At 40.6% G+C, this 16269-nt stretch overlaps 1 protein-coding gene across 1 annotated transcript; it reads left to right on the top strand.

Moving 5' to 3' along the window:
* Window positions 1-387: 387 nt before the first annotated feature.
* Window positions 388-16250, top strand: LOC148347261 (cerebellar degeneration-related protein 2-like). The gene is made up of 6 exons (XM_088324033.1): window positions 388-668; window positions 4790-4902; window positions 7313-7461; window positions 7535-7678; window positions 12422-12635; window positions 13804-16250. The coding sequence occupies exons 1-6, from the start codon at window positions 587-589 to the stop codon at window positions 14260-14262; spliced, it is 1161 nt and encodes a 386-aa protein (XP_088180159.1). The 5' UTR covers window positions 388-586; the 3' UTR covers window positions 14263-16250.
* Window positions 16251-16269: the final 19 nt, after the last annotated feature.

The following is a 16269-nucleotide window of genomic DNA, read 5'->3' as shown; positions in this document are numbered from 1 at the left end:
TTTTGTAAGGGAAAATACGACAGTTTGTAAGGGCATGGAGCCCTGGAGCTTGACAGGTATGGTATATCTACGAACCACGTGATTAAAAACGTTGAAACATCAGTACTGCAATAAATTGTATAACTTTATGATTTTATTTCAAGCAACAGTAAGTGCTTTATCTGAATAAAACACTGATAATATCAACACTGATGTAAAAAAATACAAATTTTCTTTTTCGTAAGACATTGCCATTGTTTCCGTTTGAATCCTATATAAACTTTAATTTTTATTTGAAGTCGCGTAACAGGAAGTTCTTTATAGAAGCGAAAACGTTAAAAATACCAGAATTGTTTTTAATTGTCTAGCTCTGTAGGTTTCTAACACATATAACTATGCTTTTATTTTGAAGTCGCGTGACGGGAAGTGCTTTACTATAATCTTCACCTGGTGCAATCCCGGTGACCGTTAATTCGCCGGTACACCGGCCGCTTCCCAATGTTGCGGCTAGGACTCTTTACTATAACCAGTGGTCTGGGGATAAAAAATAATTTTAATAATACTAATTTGTAATGTTAATCTGGAACAATAATAAATCTATTTCAAGATGTTGACGGACGTGAGCGTTGACGAGGAGTTCGAGCTGAAGGAAGAAGAGCCCTGGTACGACAAGCACGACCTCGAACACGGTAAGATAAAAATATCAACTAAAAAAGAAAATAATTTAGAAGTACATTTTAAGTCTTATTTACATGATTTAAATTTGATGTAATTGGCTGTTACTTTGATTAGAAAATTAGGAACAACGTTTAAAGGTATTTTAATGGTCGTATTTTAATGGTCGTCAATTAGGATGACGTTAAGACAATGAGGTCAGTGGATCACAAAATGGATGCTAAAATCGTCTTTATGACAATTAGGACACTGCCTAAAACTGTGGTTCTCAAATGGTCTGACTTGAGGACGCATCATTCCATAGTCCACACTAATGACAAGCTGCGACCCAAACAAGAAAAACAAAATCCACTTCTCAAATGTACATACCTGTCAACATGCATTGCTCCATGCTCTTACAAACTGTCGTATTTTCCCTTACAAAATACAAAATAATCTTACACCATATTTTTTTTCAAACGTGTTTATTTATGTCGTTTAACATGTAATATTGTACATGTGTTTCGTTATATCATATATATTGTGAATTAACATTTTGTTGTGAGATCCTGAGTTGCTCGACATAAATGAGGTTTGATATAAAAAATAAAGTTAAAAAATGAAGTAGCTTGGACGTTCACTGTAGAAGGAAAAAATACATGCAGATATAATTAAGTAGAATAATACATTTTCTTATTCAAATTATGAATTCATTTTCTGGATTAAATTATTGTTGGTTATATACTGATTAAAGGGATAACCACAAACCTGTCTTTTTTTCATTTTCTTGTTTAATACTTCATTTTTTTCTTAACTTCTTTATACAACATAATAATTCGTAATATAATGCATCAAAGCAAGTGAGCCGTTTGAGAGCCGGCTCCCTTTAATGAGTTGAGCCTAAAAAGCGACGGACTTCCTTTCACAACACAACTACCATGGAATGATGCTCGATGGGAAATCCCCCGGCGGCAGACGCATGCTCACAGTAGCATCAAACCGCTCGCTTCGTTCGGGAAAAAACGGGAAAAAAAACCCGATACCGAGATAGAGGTTACCGCGGCGAACTCGTTTGACTTGGCGTTTCGTGATAGTCTGTATATACCGGATGGTACCCATAATTGACAAATTTGCGTTTTTCCGTACGGATTTTCTTGTACGTCATACACGTCTTAAAATGCATAATAAACGTACTTTGTACAGCAAAAAACGTACAGGTTGACAGGTATGTATAAGTAACTCCCTATCTGCCTTAAAATAGCCGCAATCTAAAATCAATTCAAAGTAATAATAAAACATTAATCTTTATTCAATTATGCTGTTAATAAAAATGTACACTGGTAAAAAGCTAAAAATATGAAAAATCTTTAAACCATTTACCATACCTTCCACAGCGCTTCAATGACACTCACATACTATATTCATATTTCGCACTGGCTTCCTTCTTTAACTCAGTTGCTGTTGTCACTGCAAAAAAACAATAAACGCAACGATTGAACGGGTAGAAGAGAGTTAGCAGTGCATCATCGCCATTTTATCTTCATCTTGACAATTATTTTGGCAGCACAACGGCCCAGTGGTTAGCGCGTGTGCGGCACAGTTCTGAGGTCATGAGATTGAACCTCCTGTGTGGAGTTTGCATGTTCTCCCCGTGCTTGCGTGGGTTTCCCCCGGTTTCCTCCCACATTCCAAAAACATGCATGTCAGGTTGATTGGCCGGTCTGAATTGTTCTTAGATGTTAATGAGCGAGTGACTTGTCTGTCCCTGTGTGCCCTGCGACTAGCTGACAACCAGTTCAGGGTGTCCCCAGCCCACTGCCCGAAGATGGCTGGGTTGGGCTCCAGCACTCCTGCGACCCTACTGATGCTAAGCGGTGCAGATAATGGATGGATGGATGGACATTATTTTGGCAAGGCAAAGGCTGAGCCTCACTTTTGGGTCCCGACCCACTGGTTGAGAAATACTGGTTTTGGGAGTGTATGTCGAACCATGTTCGTCAGTTTTGTCAGTGTCCAACAATGTTTGTGGTTTAGGTTAGGGTTTAGGGGTGTAGGCTTAGGGTGTGGAGGTAGGGTTAGGGTTGGGGTAGGGTTAAGGTTGTACTTATAGTTGAGGTTAAATTAGGGTTGATGTCGGTTGAGGTTGGAGCTAGGGTTTGGGTAAGGCTAGGGTGGGATTAGGGTTAAGGTTGTAGTTACAGTTGAGGTCAAATTAGGGTTGGAGCTAGGGTTTGGTTAAGGCTAGGGTGGTGTTAGGGGTAGGGTTGGGGTTAGGGTTAAGGTTCTAGTTACAGTTCAGGTCAAATTAGGGTTGGAGCAGGCTAGGGTTTGGGTATGGCTAGGGTGGGGTTAGGGGTAGGGTTAGATTAGGGTTGAGGTTAGTTTGGGTTGGGGTAAAGAAAGGGCTAGAGGTATGATTCAGGTTAGGATTGGAGCTAAGGTTAGGGTAGAGTTGGAGGTAGGGTTAAGTTTAGGATTGAAGCGTGGGTCAGGGATGGGCTAGAGTGGAGGTTCGCAAGCTGCGGCTAAGGAGCCGCATGCAGTTTTTTAGCACTGCCAATTGGCTCCCTGGTGCTTTTTCAAAAACGTTTACGAATTGAAAAAGATGTGAGAGGGAAATATATATTCGTTTTAATACAAAGACTTTTAACGCTTTTCAATGCTATAAAATGGATGGAATAAATATTACATATCAACAAGGTGTGTAACTATGGGACGAGAGGGAAGATCAGCTGGTTTGAGTTCACTGGTGTGAAGTGATGGGTGTGATTGTAGCTCTCTCACTGGTATCGGCTTGTAAAAACAGAAAACAGTTTGTTGCTTCGAAAGCAGCAAACTCATATATTCTTACATGAAGTCGTGGCTATTAAGCTTGAACTCCTGCCTGGAAATCTTATCTGCAATGCAAAACTCCGGCTCATCTTTCCTCGGCTTGTTTTCCACTTTCTTCGCTGTCCACTGTGTCAGAAGAGCTCCGTCTTTTGAAGGGCCAGTGTCACAAGCCAGGCAGGTAACTGTTTTAAACAAACCAGCGGAAGTGTGCTCGGCCATGGACACCAAAGGGAGTAATAGAAAAATAACAGCACAGAAATCAAACTTACTGCATTACTATGATTTTATTAACTTACCCTTTCAAAAGGCTATTATTTTTGAAGTGCATGCTGCGTTTTATATCACTCTTATTGTTGCCCAGACAAGGGGCGCGTCATGCGCGTTCCCTTTTTTTAAATTTTTCAAATCCTCAAAATTAAAGAAATGCAATAAAGAAATCCAATTTTTGAGATTACCAAAGCAATGAAACATACTATAATTCATTAAAATTGCAATTAAGTCAAACTTGAGGCGATATACGACAACAGAGTAGTCACGTGGTGCATCATTCTCCGCAGGATGCGCTACATCCAATTTAATCATATGTTAGTAGGCTTATATAACTAATATATTGTAGATGTATACTGCATAAGGCTTATGTAAGGTTTTTCATTTTTTGCGACTGTAAGCCAATTTCATTTTTAATTTTTTGGTCCAGTATGCTTCTTTCAACGCTTTGGGTTGCTGACCCCTGGGCTAGAGTTTGAGATAGGTTAAGGTTAAGCTAGGGTTAAGGATAGGAGATGTGCTACGGGTAGGGTTTTGGCAGCCGTCTCAAACAGGCGGCCTGCGGGGAAAATCAGGCCCGCCAAGGGTTTTAATCCAGCATGCAAGTCAACACTGAGAGAAGCGCATGAGAAAAATGAGCTGCAGTCATAATTATATTCACTTGATGTCAACACGCCAGGCACCACTCGCAAAGCACCTAGTTCTTTCTCCTCCCTCCAGTCCGGCACTCTGGAGATGTTTTTTTTTTGCTTGTGGCCCCCAGTCAAAATGAGTTTGACACCCCTGGGTTAGGGTGTCTATATGGTTGCGTGCACTTTGTCCAGCTATGTTTGTGTCCAAATAGAAATGTGTTTTAAATCCCCCAAAGGTTGTGTTATTGTCACATGACGTGTCAAATTTGCTAATGAGTCGTCCTCCAAAAGGCATGGAGATATTTCAATAAGGGGCTTAAAATTGTTGGTAAATTAGTGCAACACGTTGATTTTTGGTATTGTTGTTGCTCAAGCCTGAATCCAATACGGGGCCATCCTTGGTTCTGATCGTCTCCTTCCCACAGACCTGCAGCTGGCTGCTGAACTAGGAAAGTCACTGCTGGAGAGGAACCACGAACTGGAGCAAGGCCTGCAGCAGATGACTTCCACCAATCAGGAGCAAGTGCTGGAGATTGAGGTAATCCGAGGGTCAATAAGCAGTAGCATTAGCTTTCAAATTAAGCACTGAAATTAAGAAATATTAGTGTCCAACGTCAGCCCTAGCATTAGCTTTTTACTTAACATGCAGTTATAACACCATCAATCAGCTCATCGGCCCGAGTTTGAGACCTGTGATGTATACAAACCATTGGTTATTTTTTGGTTCGTCTGATTCGTTTGTTATCAGAAATTGAACGAAAGTTTCGGACTTGATATCGGCCTAAAAAAAACCCTGGTTGAAATATTTCCCATCAAGTCAAAACGGACGAGTCTGAAATATTTCAGAATAATCCCCACTGGATTTTTTTTAAGTCCAGTGCTTTGCAAAATAATAAACAAATGCTGTCCTTTCTCTTTGAGGCGGAAGTGAATATTTTGGGGTCAGTTTGGCCCCGGTGTGGATTACGTCTAATGTCCTTAAATCTACTTTGTCTGCCTTCGAGACGTGTTAATCCTGAGCGGTGGCGTCATTGGCACACAAACCCGAGCGCACCATGTCTTGTTGTCAAAGCGGAGGCAATGTTCGGTGACGACGCGTTCCAATTGCTACGCAGATAAGATTACAATTGATAAAAGAGTGTTCTGTTTTTATATAGAACTATGAATAATTAATAGGTTGCGCGGTGGGGTCGAACCGACAAACTCGAGGGCTTAAATCAATGTCGTTAACCTATGCCAATGATGTTTAAACCATGTTACACTGATGAGGCTGACATTGACAGTTCTCTAAGCTGATTGGCTACCCCATACGTCACACCCCAGAGTTGATTCTAAATTTGTTTTTCTAGGCATGGCACATAAACATCAGCAAATAAGTAACAAGACAAAATATTGGTGCTGAGATTTGTTCACTGTTACGTTCTCTCTTACACTGCCCGTGCGAAACACACTCGTTTTGAGTCTCATCCTGTTCGGTGTTAGCGTCGTGGTTGAAATATTACAAAATAAAATACATACACAAACAAGAATGAAATCACTTTAGAGCAGTTATTTTAAACTTTACAATACAGAGTTTAGAGTATATTTGCTCACAAAAAACAATGGAATTCATTTTTATTTTGCTGTTAAAAAATACACGTACCCACTCATGTTTGTTCCTGCAAAAAAACATTGATTAAAAAAAGAGAAGGGGGGGAAAACAGGAAACCCCTAAGGGCGTAGGTCTTTGCGTTGGTGCGGATATAGTGCATTCACACGAAATTGGTCGGGACAAAATAATGATAGCTCAATAATGGTGGGGACGCGTCCCCCTCCGTCTTTGCCAAAACTACGTCCTTGATCAGGGGTGGGCAAATTAGGGCCTGCGGGACACAAGTAGCCATCAGCCTTTTAATTCGGCCTGCCAAACATTAATGGTAAAAAAATTAGTCAAGTCATGTTTATTTGTGACGCCCTTAATCACAAATAGTCTCAAAGGGCTGCACAGACCACAGATTTTTGCAAACCACAGACTATTATGACACCATCCCCTGATCTAAAACCTACATGAGGACAAGGAAAAACTCAAAAACCTCAACATGAGGAAAATGAAGAAACCTTGAGAAGCGACTGCACATGAGGTAATCCCCCTTCCAGGATGACCAGGCTGAAATGGATTTTGCAATAACAAATACTACACAGATATGGTCAACATAAAATACAGGTTATTCATATGCTATAGAATAGAAGTGTGTTTTAAGCCTAGATATAAACTTCCACTGAGGTTGCAGATCGAATCTCAGGGGGGAGAGCATTCCACAGCACCGGCGCCCGAATGGAGAATGCTCTCGAACCTACGGATCTCTTCTTGGCTCTTGGGATCACTAATAGCAATGCATATAAATTGTAAAATAAAAAGTTTTTTGGGGTGCTAGCTTTGTCCACATCATCCCCTTGTGTACTTCAAAAATAATCGAAAATTGCTACGAAACAAAATATGGAACTTAGTGCTTAAAAACAGGGACCTAATGGATTATTTTGCTTTAATTCTGAAAGTAAAAATACTTAATTACTACCGCAGTAAAACTGTAATGTAAAATACAATGACAGAAATACCACAAAAATACTATGGTAAACCCACAAAACTAAATATCAATTTTAGTGCATGAAACTCAATATATTATTTAGCTTTAATTGTAATTGTTTCAAAATCAATTTGATGAAACTAATCTATTAAAAACAAAACAAAATTATACATGAAACATGTAGAATGTTGGCATGTATTCTTATTGAAATTGGATTGGTCTGCCATATTTTAAACTTAAAGCGACCCACAACTCAAAAAGTTGCCCACCCCTCTCCTTGATGAAACCCATTTTCAATTGGTTGACATTGTTGATTTCCTTTGGTGGCCTTGTTGATGATGGTACGGTCTCCCCGGTGGTTTTCCGGTCTTCTCGATGGTCCAGTATTTGGGCAAGCAGGTGGATCTCCTACGGCAGGTGAACGAGCAGCACGCCAAAGTGTACGAGCAGCTGGACGTGACATCTCGCGATCTGGAGCTCAGCAACCAGCGGCTGAACCAGGAGAACCGCACGGCCCGGCGCAAGATCCTCGGGTGGGTGGGAATTCTCCCGTCCCGGTTTTTCCAAACTTTCGAGAGACTAATATTTTTTGCGGCGACGTCACAGGCTGACCGAATCGGTGGAGGCGCTGCAGACGCGCGTGGACGAGCTGCAGAGGCAGGTGGACGACGCCAAACTGGGAGCACTGGGCGCGCTGGGTCGGCGGAGATCACGAGGGGGTCAGAGTCTGGAGGAGCTGCAGAAACTCAGGTGGGATTGCTAGTTTTTATCGCGTTTGGAGAGGAGATAAAACGCAACTAAGACAGATAGGGCAGAGGAAAAAGGTGACATAACAGGCGCAAAGTGCATTATGGGTCGGTCTTCTTTGGCTTTTTTTTTTTAAGAGACAAGGGGAAGAAAGCTCAAAATGTAAATGGTGGAGATTGTATTTGACATTAAATTCCCGTTTAAAACAAATCACAAATGTTTAAATGTCTGCAATGCACATACTCAAAATAAACCCCAATTAGTTTCAAGTTGGTCATTAGTTTTAGATTTCTTCCCCAAGGTATGATGAGATATTTTTTTGTAATTTTAATAAAACTGGTCAACATTTAAACAAAAATATTAATATTGCATTTTCAAAGAAGAAAAAAACATTGTGCCATTATGCTTTTGCTTGCCTGATAAAACTGAAAATATTTAATTAAAATAAAATGTTCATATACTATAGTTAAACATATTTAGCAAAGTGTGATTTTGTTTTAGGTAAAAAAAGTTGTTGTTTTTTTAAATCTAATTTTTTTTATTCATCTTTAATTTGAATCTGAAAAATGGTTGTCAAATTTGCTCACTTATTTCATTTTGTCAGGTGGTTACTGTAGTGTCATCGATATGACAGCAAGCTAAACCACCAAAGAAAAACAGGGCGCACTTGGGAAGTTTAACTAAACCCTTATTTGGTTCTCCAAACGCCAAAGTAAATTTCAATGCCAAACAGCTTACAAAAATTATATATGTATACACCGCAGCCATATCCCCCTAGTCGGAGGTGGCTAGAGTCATTTCTGACTTTTTGGGAGATTGATACAGTGGAGGGGATTCCCAGCTCCCTCGCTGTTGGGAGTCATTAGGTGACCAACCCCCCTAATTCCAACCCCTAATGTTGATTGCCAAGCAGGGAGGCAACGGGTACCAATGTTTAAGTCTTAGGTATGACTCGGCCGAGGCTTGAACCACAACCTCCCAGTCTCGGGGCGGGCGCCATAACCCTAAGGCCACCGAGCTTACAAAAATAAAGTGCCTAAATGTTACATCTGTCTAAAATATTAGAAGCTTTACATCATATAAACACTTTTAGAGACGAACGCCATTGCCTTGTTAATCCTTCAGCATATATGGAGATGGATTGAACACACAAATATCCTGTCAGCCATCGTGTGAGACTACTACATACCTGCCAAGTACTACGGTTTTGCCGTAATAAGTACGGTTTTCTTGAACCCACTACGGTGGTACGGTTGGATCACAAAAACTGTGGGTTTCCCCTTAAAAAAATAAAATCGTAAAAACATTCCACCGCAAGATGGAGACGAAGTACCATTTGAAACAAAAGTCTATTGGCGCTGCCAGAATCAACTCCTTGCCCTGAAGAATTCTCGCGCCGGCGTGATGAGGGGGCCCTATCGTGGATGCAGTGCCGGGGCTAAGGCTAAGCGACTAGCGGCGTTATAAGTCTTCGGTGCTGTCCGTAATCAAAGTAAATGTGAACTCTATACTAAATAAGACAGACGAACTGGCCGTGCTGGTGAAAAACAAAGCGCACAGGAAGTGCAGTTTGCTGTGTTTTACGGAAACGTGGCTCACGTCTAGCATCCTGGACGCTAACGTGGAGCAACCGGTAGCTACCGGAGCTAACCTCCTCTCCGATTCCCGCAGTCGGGAATATGAGAGGAGGTGGACTCGCTAACACAAGGTGGTGTATGCCTGGGCAATTTTATATATATATATATATATATATATATATACATATATATATATATATATAAAATTAAACGTTTTGTTTCTTATTGTATCAAACATTGAAAAGAAAACTATGAGGGTTTTCTATGACTTTGTTATATTAAATACATTATTGAGCTTTAAAGAACTTTCTTTCGATTCATCCCCCCCCCCGGTATCGTCCTAAACCTGACCGTAGTTACTAGGCTTTTTCACTTTCAAAAGTTGGCAGGTATGCTACTATAACAATCAGATCACAGAACCAAAAGTGCCACGGAAATCCTGGAAGTAGTATTATTCTGCTAAATTGTTCAACTAAATATCTATGTAGAACACTTCCTTAATCAGCTCACATCCATTTTTAACCTTCTATTACATTTTAAACACAGTCACTTAATTACTGTAAAATTCACGCCCCTTATTATAAGCCGCATCCAGTACATTTTTACAGGAAAAAACATTTTGTACATGCATAATCCTGCACCTGACTATAAGTCGCATGAGCCTACATTGAAGCATGAGATATTTACAAAGTACACAGTGTTCTCGTTTGCCCGCGTCCCTGCGTCCTAGACTCATCATTTTTGCTGGGGACGCATAGTCTACTGGTAGTTCTTTCTAGCTAGCCACTCCTTGCACATCTAATTTCATCTAACGTCCAATTTCGTTGTCACAGCATATCCCATGTTGTAACAATGACAATAAAGGCATATTCTATTCTATTCTCCTCTGCACTATCGTACTACAGTGTTGTTGTTACTGTTTACCTGACTGCCCATTTTGTACATCTGGTTAGCTGCTCCTCTTGCACTCTTTGCACTACTGTAAAATACTATACATAGCCATAAATTATTTAGTATATTATTAGTACTCAATACTCCAACTCAATACAACATTTTATTTATATCTGTACATTCAAGGAAACTGTGCGGGTCAGATGTATCGACATTTCGTTCTGTATACACGTGTACTAGAATGACAATAAGGTAGATCTGAATCTGAATAGTCTCAAATCAACGTGCGTCCCCGGGACACAACTTTTTGCCACAAAATTGTCATTATTACCTAAATACTCTTTGACAAAGATTTACCGCACTCCAAAATTTTCGTCAGGCAGATCCGGCAGATGTTGTTTTGGTCTCGCGGTTCGAGTTTTCGTCTGCACGCCGATCTCGAGTTGTGTGGTGAAAAGTCCGTCTCTTTTTAGAGAACCGGCTTTTTCGGCTCAACTCATTAAACCGGCTCTCAAACGGCTCACTTGCTTTGATGCATTATATTACGAATTATTATGTTGTATAAAGAAGTTAAGAAAAAAAGGAAGTATAAAAGGAGAAAATGAAAAAGACAGGTTTGTGGTTATCCCTTTAATCGGTATATTACCAACAATAATTTGATGCAGAAAATGAATTAATAATTTGATGATTAAAACTGAATGAATATATAGATTTTTATTATATATGTCACCGATTTACAATTTCAACCTCGATAACACTTAATTTTGGGGACCCATAGATCTCTGTTGGGACCCATAGATTTTTGAGCATGCGAGTCCCCGGGACCCATCACTTTTCAGAGGTAAAATGAACACTGGGTACACAGAAAGAGTTTTAACAACATTTCTACGGCCCACCTGTGGGCTGCCGGACTTTTGATGAACAAACACGTGTCTGTACGATGTCTCAAGTCAATGGAAACTATAAATCCAGTGTCACTCACCGATTACGTCCCCTGGCCGTCTTCAACTTCTTTAAATGTCTGCGAAAATGGCTTCCTTACATCAAGGACAATCCATAGAATCCAAGCGTGTAAAATATTTACTCCAAAACGCACGATACTGACGACAGATAAATAGGAATCCGCCTAAAACATTTATGCTTCTTCGGAAATGTCTTCTTGTAATCTGTTAGTTTCACCACATTATTTAAGTTCATAAATATTTATAAATAAACAGACTTGTAAAATGATCCCGAATATGGTAGTTAGCGCTCCCCTTTCGATTGGCACCTTTACCATGATGAGGGTCTGTCCATGCTAATTTTATTCAGGCACAAAGCGCAGTTACTTTAAACTTGTGTCTCCCTCACCACATATATTCCACCCATCTCACTCTTACCTTTACCGATGGAGCGCCCCCTGGTGCCCATAAGAAAGAAAGGCCGCATCGTTGCAAAAGCCGCAGGGTTGAAAGCTCAAGAAAAAAGTTGCGGCTTACAGTCAGAATTTTTTGGTATTAAAGAAAAAAAAAACAGCTGCCGTAAGGGTAACATTTACATGAAGTAACATTATTGGGCCGCAATCTATTGCGTACACCTTTTCATGGTTAAATTAGAGTATTTTTTAAGGGCTTTCAAAATCAATTTTCCAATTTCTCCAGTACCACTCAAAAAAGAAATTCTTCGTCAATCATGTATTTTGCAGATATATCTGCAAATTACATATGATTTATAATATTGTGTGCATTTTTCAAGATATGATTTTTAGATCTTGAGTAAATGGCAAATATATTTGTGAATATGAACATGAATAATATGGAGCTTTTACATTTTCCGTTGCAGGAAGTTCTTCCCATTACAGTTAACCACTTTATTTTTTGCATGGCCCATAATAAATGTCCATTACTTTTATGTAATCCTTTAACTAATACACATTCTATAGTGCCCAGTTTAGGTGGAACATGCCCCGTCCTCTTGGGCACAACCTGCTGGGGGCGATGACACTTTATAGGACAACGTTATACTAACTAATGCTAGCTGACGTTATTCACGAGGGAAGAAGGCAAAGCGAAGCCACCAGAGCAGGCGTGTCGGTACCATTTTAAAGCAGACTAGTTTTGTTTTTCATCATTTAATGTGTGGTCTATTGAGTCAGACTGCCGAGAACCATGGCAGCAATTTCAAGCATTTACAAGCACTTGACCAAACCTTGACCTTGAAAACACAAAATTAAAATGTAAGCATTTAAGGATTTCAAGCACCCATACAAACCCTGCAAGTCATTTTCTGCACTGTACAGAACCCCTGAGGGCGAACCAGAAGAAGCCTCATCGGACGGCATGTGGCGCTGGCAGGAAGAGCAGCAGGGGGCGCTGCGGCGCTCGCTGCATCGCCTCCAAGCACAACATGCCAGGGAGCGCCAGCGGCGGGAGGAGGCGGAGCGAGAGGCGGCCATACTGAGCAGGGAGAATGCGACGCTCGAGCAACAGTTGGCTAGCGCCGAAGCCTACAAGGTACTTTTCCTTTGTTTTGATCAACACAGCCTAGAAAATCATAAGCTACTTTCCAGTTTGGAACAATAAAGCCTGATTTATCGTAGATTTCAGACTACGAGCTACTTTGTATTTAAAGCCGCAGTGTTTAAAATGTAACAGTGTCATTCTTTTTTTTTTTTTTGGGGGGGTGTCACGGAGAAATCGGGGAGCTTGTTCTTTTCCAGAAAGCATGCGCTCTAAATACAGAACACTGCAGTGACATCTGCAAACCTTTTGACATCCTCCTAGAGAGGAAATGAGTTGGGTTTTGCCAACACTATTCAAATATAGTGGTTGGCATCAGGCTGTGGGTTATTTGTTACCAAATAAAACAAACTTTGACTGCGCGTTGTATATTCCAATTAATCGACACATACCTTGGACCACTTTAGACATGAAATCAATGCAATAGGAATCGAACATGGATTGCGGCGGCGAGAACGCTGAATTAAGGATTCATTACTAGGCCATTAGGATGGTGGATTACATAGGAAAAGGCTTTATGATTTATCTCATCGCACTATATGTACTCATGATGCGTTGTACAATGTTGTAATGGAGCATTATGGGAAAGAGTTCAGCCAAAACAACAACGTGGTACCATGAGTAAAAATAGTGTGATGAGATCAAATCCAATGCCTTTTCCTATGTCATCTATATCCCTAGTAATCAAGTGAATGCACAGGCAATTTAGGCTTACCATTATCATTTTTCTAATGTTACAAAATGGTACAGAAAAATTTGAAGACCACAGATATGACATATTACAGGGGCAAAACAAGAAGGTTAACAGTACTTTAATGAATATTTACCACATACTAAACATGATCAAACACGCTACACTTGTATTTCTGTATCATATGGGTCGCTGAAGTTTTCTTTAATTCTCAAGGAACGTTAACAAGCAAATACAATTTGGTCCATTACCATGTCAACCACACAAGTATACTTATTTTTGTAATCGCCATCTTGAACGGTCACACGATCTGAAAACACATGACGTAAACTCGTATCGTGACTGCTAAAAACGGTGTCTGTTGTGCACCGGGGTTCAAATCAAATAAATGGACGCCAATAAGTTGTCGTTTTTAAACCCGCGGCTTTCAATCGGGAGCGCTGACCGCACATGTTTCTCGCGGTCTGGCAGATGCGGGTGTGCGAGCTGGAGCGAGAAACCGAAGAGCTCCGTCACCTGTGGAAGTCCAAGTCCTTCTCCGGGCTGGACGTGGCGTACGCCCTCCCCGAGGAAGAGGAACGCGAGGACGCGGACGGCTCCGGGCACGTTCGGCCTCCCCTCAAGCGTTGGGCCAGCGAACGCCTCCTGAAGAGCGAGCGCGGCGCTGAGCACGAGTGCTGGTGCGCCGCGGCGGACGGCGGCGGCGTTTCGCTTTTCAGCGAAGTGGACGCGCAGTACAGCGCCTTGCAGCTCAAATACGAGCGGCTGCTGAAGCGCTTTGGATGTCAGCAGCGGCAACGAGAAGGGGAATCCCAGAACTCGGACTTCCCGCAGCCCGAATACAAGGAACTCTTTCGGGAGATTTTCGCTCGCATCCGGAAAACTAAAGAGGAGCTGGAGAACAGGGCCAGACCGCCCTGCACCCGATGAGCACTTTAATAAAAGCCGCCAATATGAGGGATGCATCATCATTATTCAAAGGATAAGAGCCAAATATGAGGTCACAATGAGAACCAATAGAAAACAAGAGCCAATTGATGCCACGCTGTAGTCAATCAGCTGGTGACTTGTTAGAATGATTCAAAGCATTTTTTTTTGGGTTATGTCTCCTCTTTACCTCTTCGTAATGCTAGCAAGGCACTGGAGAGCTCGGCATGTTAAAAGGATTCTAAGCATTTGTGTTCCTCACTAGAATATATACCGGGTCATGTCTTTGGACCGCTTCATAATTGGAACGAGGCACTGGAGAGCTCGGCCACGATGTCTTAAACGTGTATATCCATTTAGGCCGAGTAGGCGGCGGACCGATTCCGAAAATATATGGGGTATTGCGATTTTCTAGGAAATTGGATTTCTAACTGGCATGATGTGTAGTGGTTGACTGAGCAGATTTTTAGCTAATTATTACAACCTGGCAAAGACATGGTAACAAGTTATTGTAGAAATGTGTTCTGTACTAGACACGAGGTTTATTTGGGCTGCACGATGAACTCAAAATCGAATTGTTCTAGTGCAACTGTAGTTTTAAGGCGCTTGCTTCAAGGATTTAGTTTTTGGCCAACTAGAACAGCGCTATATAATGGAGCGAATGCACTGGTGTTTTCGTTGCTGGTTTCTTTCGTTCTCTCGCTCGCTATTTGGGTTATTTGGTTAATAAACATGTTTATGTATAGTTAATTGGATGACAAAGATAGTTTTTTCTCGCTGCTGCGCTCCTGTGTTCCCTGGAGAGCTGCTCAAGCACCCTTAAATACAAACAAAGCAGCCTCAAAAACGAACATTTTAAAATCGTTTTCCTTAAGAAAAAACGGGATAAAACAAAAAATGTGAACATTGCAGCATCCATTTAATTCTTAGCACTGCTCTGGAGCTAGCGTCTGGGCCAAATCAGCTTTTCCACAAGAAAACGTCTGATTAAGACATTCCACTGTTCTCAAACATAGTTTTTTTTATTTGCTACACAAAATTTAAAAAAAAATTCAGGAGAAAAAATTAAAGGACAATCTATCATTTGACCACTAGATGTTGCTGTATTCTGTAGTGCAACCAAAATCGAGTAAGAAGAGGAAGGAGGAATACAAAAGATGGAGACTCGAAGTGAGCAAAATGTTACCTCCCATTTTCTTGTCCAGCCTTTTGAGGTTTTTCAGTTACCCTTAGCAGCAAGATGGTTTACAAATAGCTCATTTTACGTAAAACAAACAAATCTCTTGAGCAAAAATTGCACGTTATTATCATAGTTTGTGTATTTGATTTGTTTTTGAAAAGTGGTAGTAAAAATAATTATATAGAACACTAAGGTGCTAAATAATACAACTGTCCCTTTAAATCTTTGTACTGCAGTGGGGATACATGTTCGAGACCCCTGCCCTAGACGGTCCACCCATTGGGTTCTCACAAAATTCTACGGGAAACTGCCCACTATGGTGAAGCACAGGAAATGCACTTTTCTTTTAAAACCGGATATCGCATTATAGCGGTCTGAAAAATCCCAATTCTTTTATTTTTCCGGGCAGCCCTAAGGTGTAGTGTACATATTTCAATGTTTTGTACTCCTTCAGAAAATCATTGCTGCCATAAATTTGAATCACTTCACATTCGCCCAATGTATAGATGAATGGCATTGTCATTTGTATATTATGGGTACTAATGAGTAAATACAGCTATGATGAAGCCTTTCCATAAGAATGTTCTAGATGACTTGGCTAAGGCTTGTGTGACTACTTGTCGGAGACTTCGTATGAAACTTTTTATTCTTAACATTTCATGTATCGCTTATTCATATAATCTATTTAAACTGTTATCATGCATATCCAACTAGAATAGCTCATTGCTCGCCTTCATCCGAGAGATTAGAAAAAAAAGAACTGCTGAATGGCTTTGGCATTTTTTTTTATCAATAAAATGTCTCAATTCAATTTTGCATACCGTATTCAT

The sequence above is a fragment of the Urocampus carinirostris genome, chromosome 19 (assembly GCF_059441175.1).
Source record: "Urocampus carinirostris isolate Australia breed hairy pipefish chromosome 19, RoL_Ucar_1.0, whole genome shotgun sequence".
NCBI lineage: Eukaryota > Metazoa > Chordata > Actinopteri > Syngnathiformes > Syngnathidae > Urocampus > Urocampus carinirostris.
The sequence above is the reverse complement of the archived record's forward strand: the minus strand, read 5'-3'. Positions and strand labels throughout refer to the sequence as shown.

Bases quoted from the DNA above. Each gene is read 5' to 3' on its own strand.
- LOC148347261 (XM_088324033.1), top strand. From the start codon at position 587: ATGTTGACGGACGTGAGCGTTGACGAGGAGTTCGAGCTGAAGGAAGAA. The intron at 7,462-7,534 runs GTGGGTGGGAAT...GCGACGTCACAG, and splicing joins GCCCGGCGCAAGATCCTCGG to GCTGACCGAATCGGTGGAGG. The intron at 7,679-12,421 runs GTGGGATTGCTA...TGCACTGTACAG, and splicing joins GAGGAGCTGCAGAAACTCAG to AACCCCTGAGGGCGAACCAG.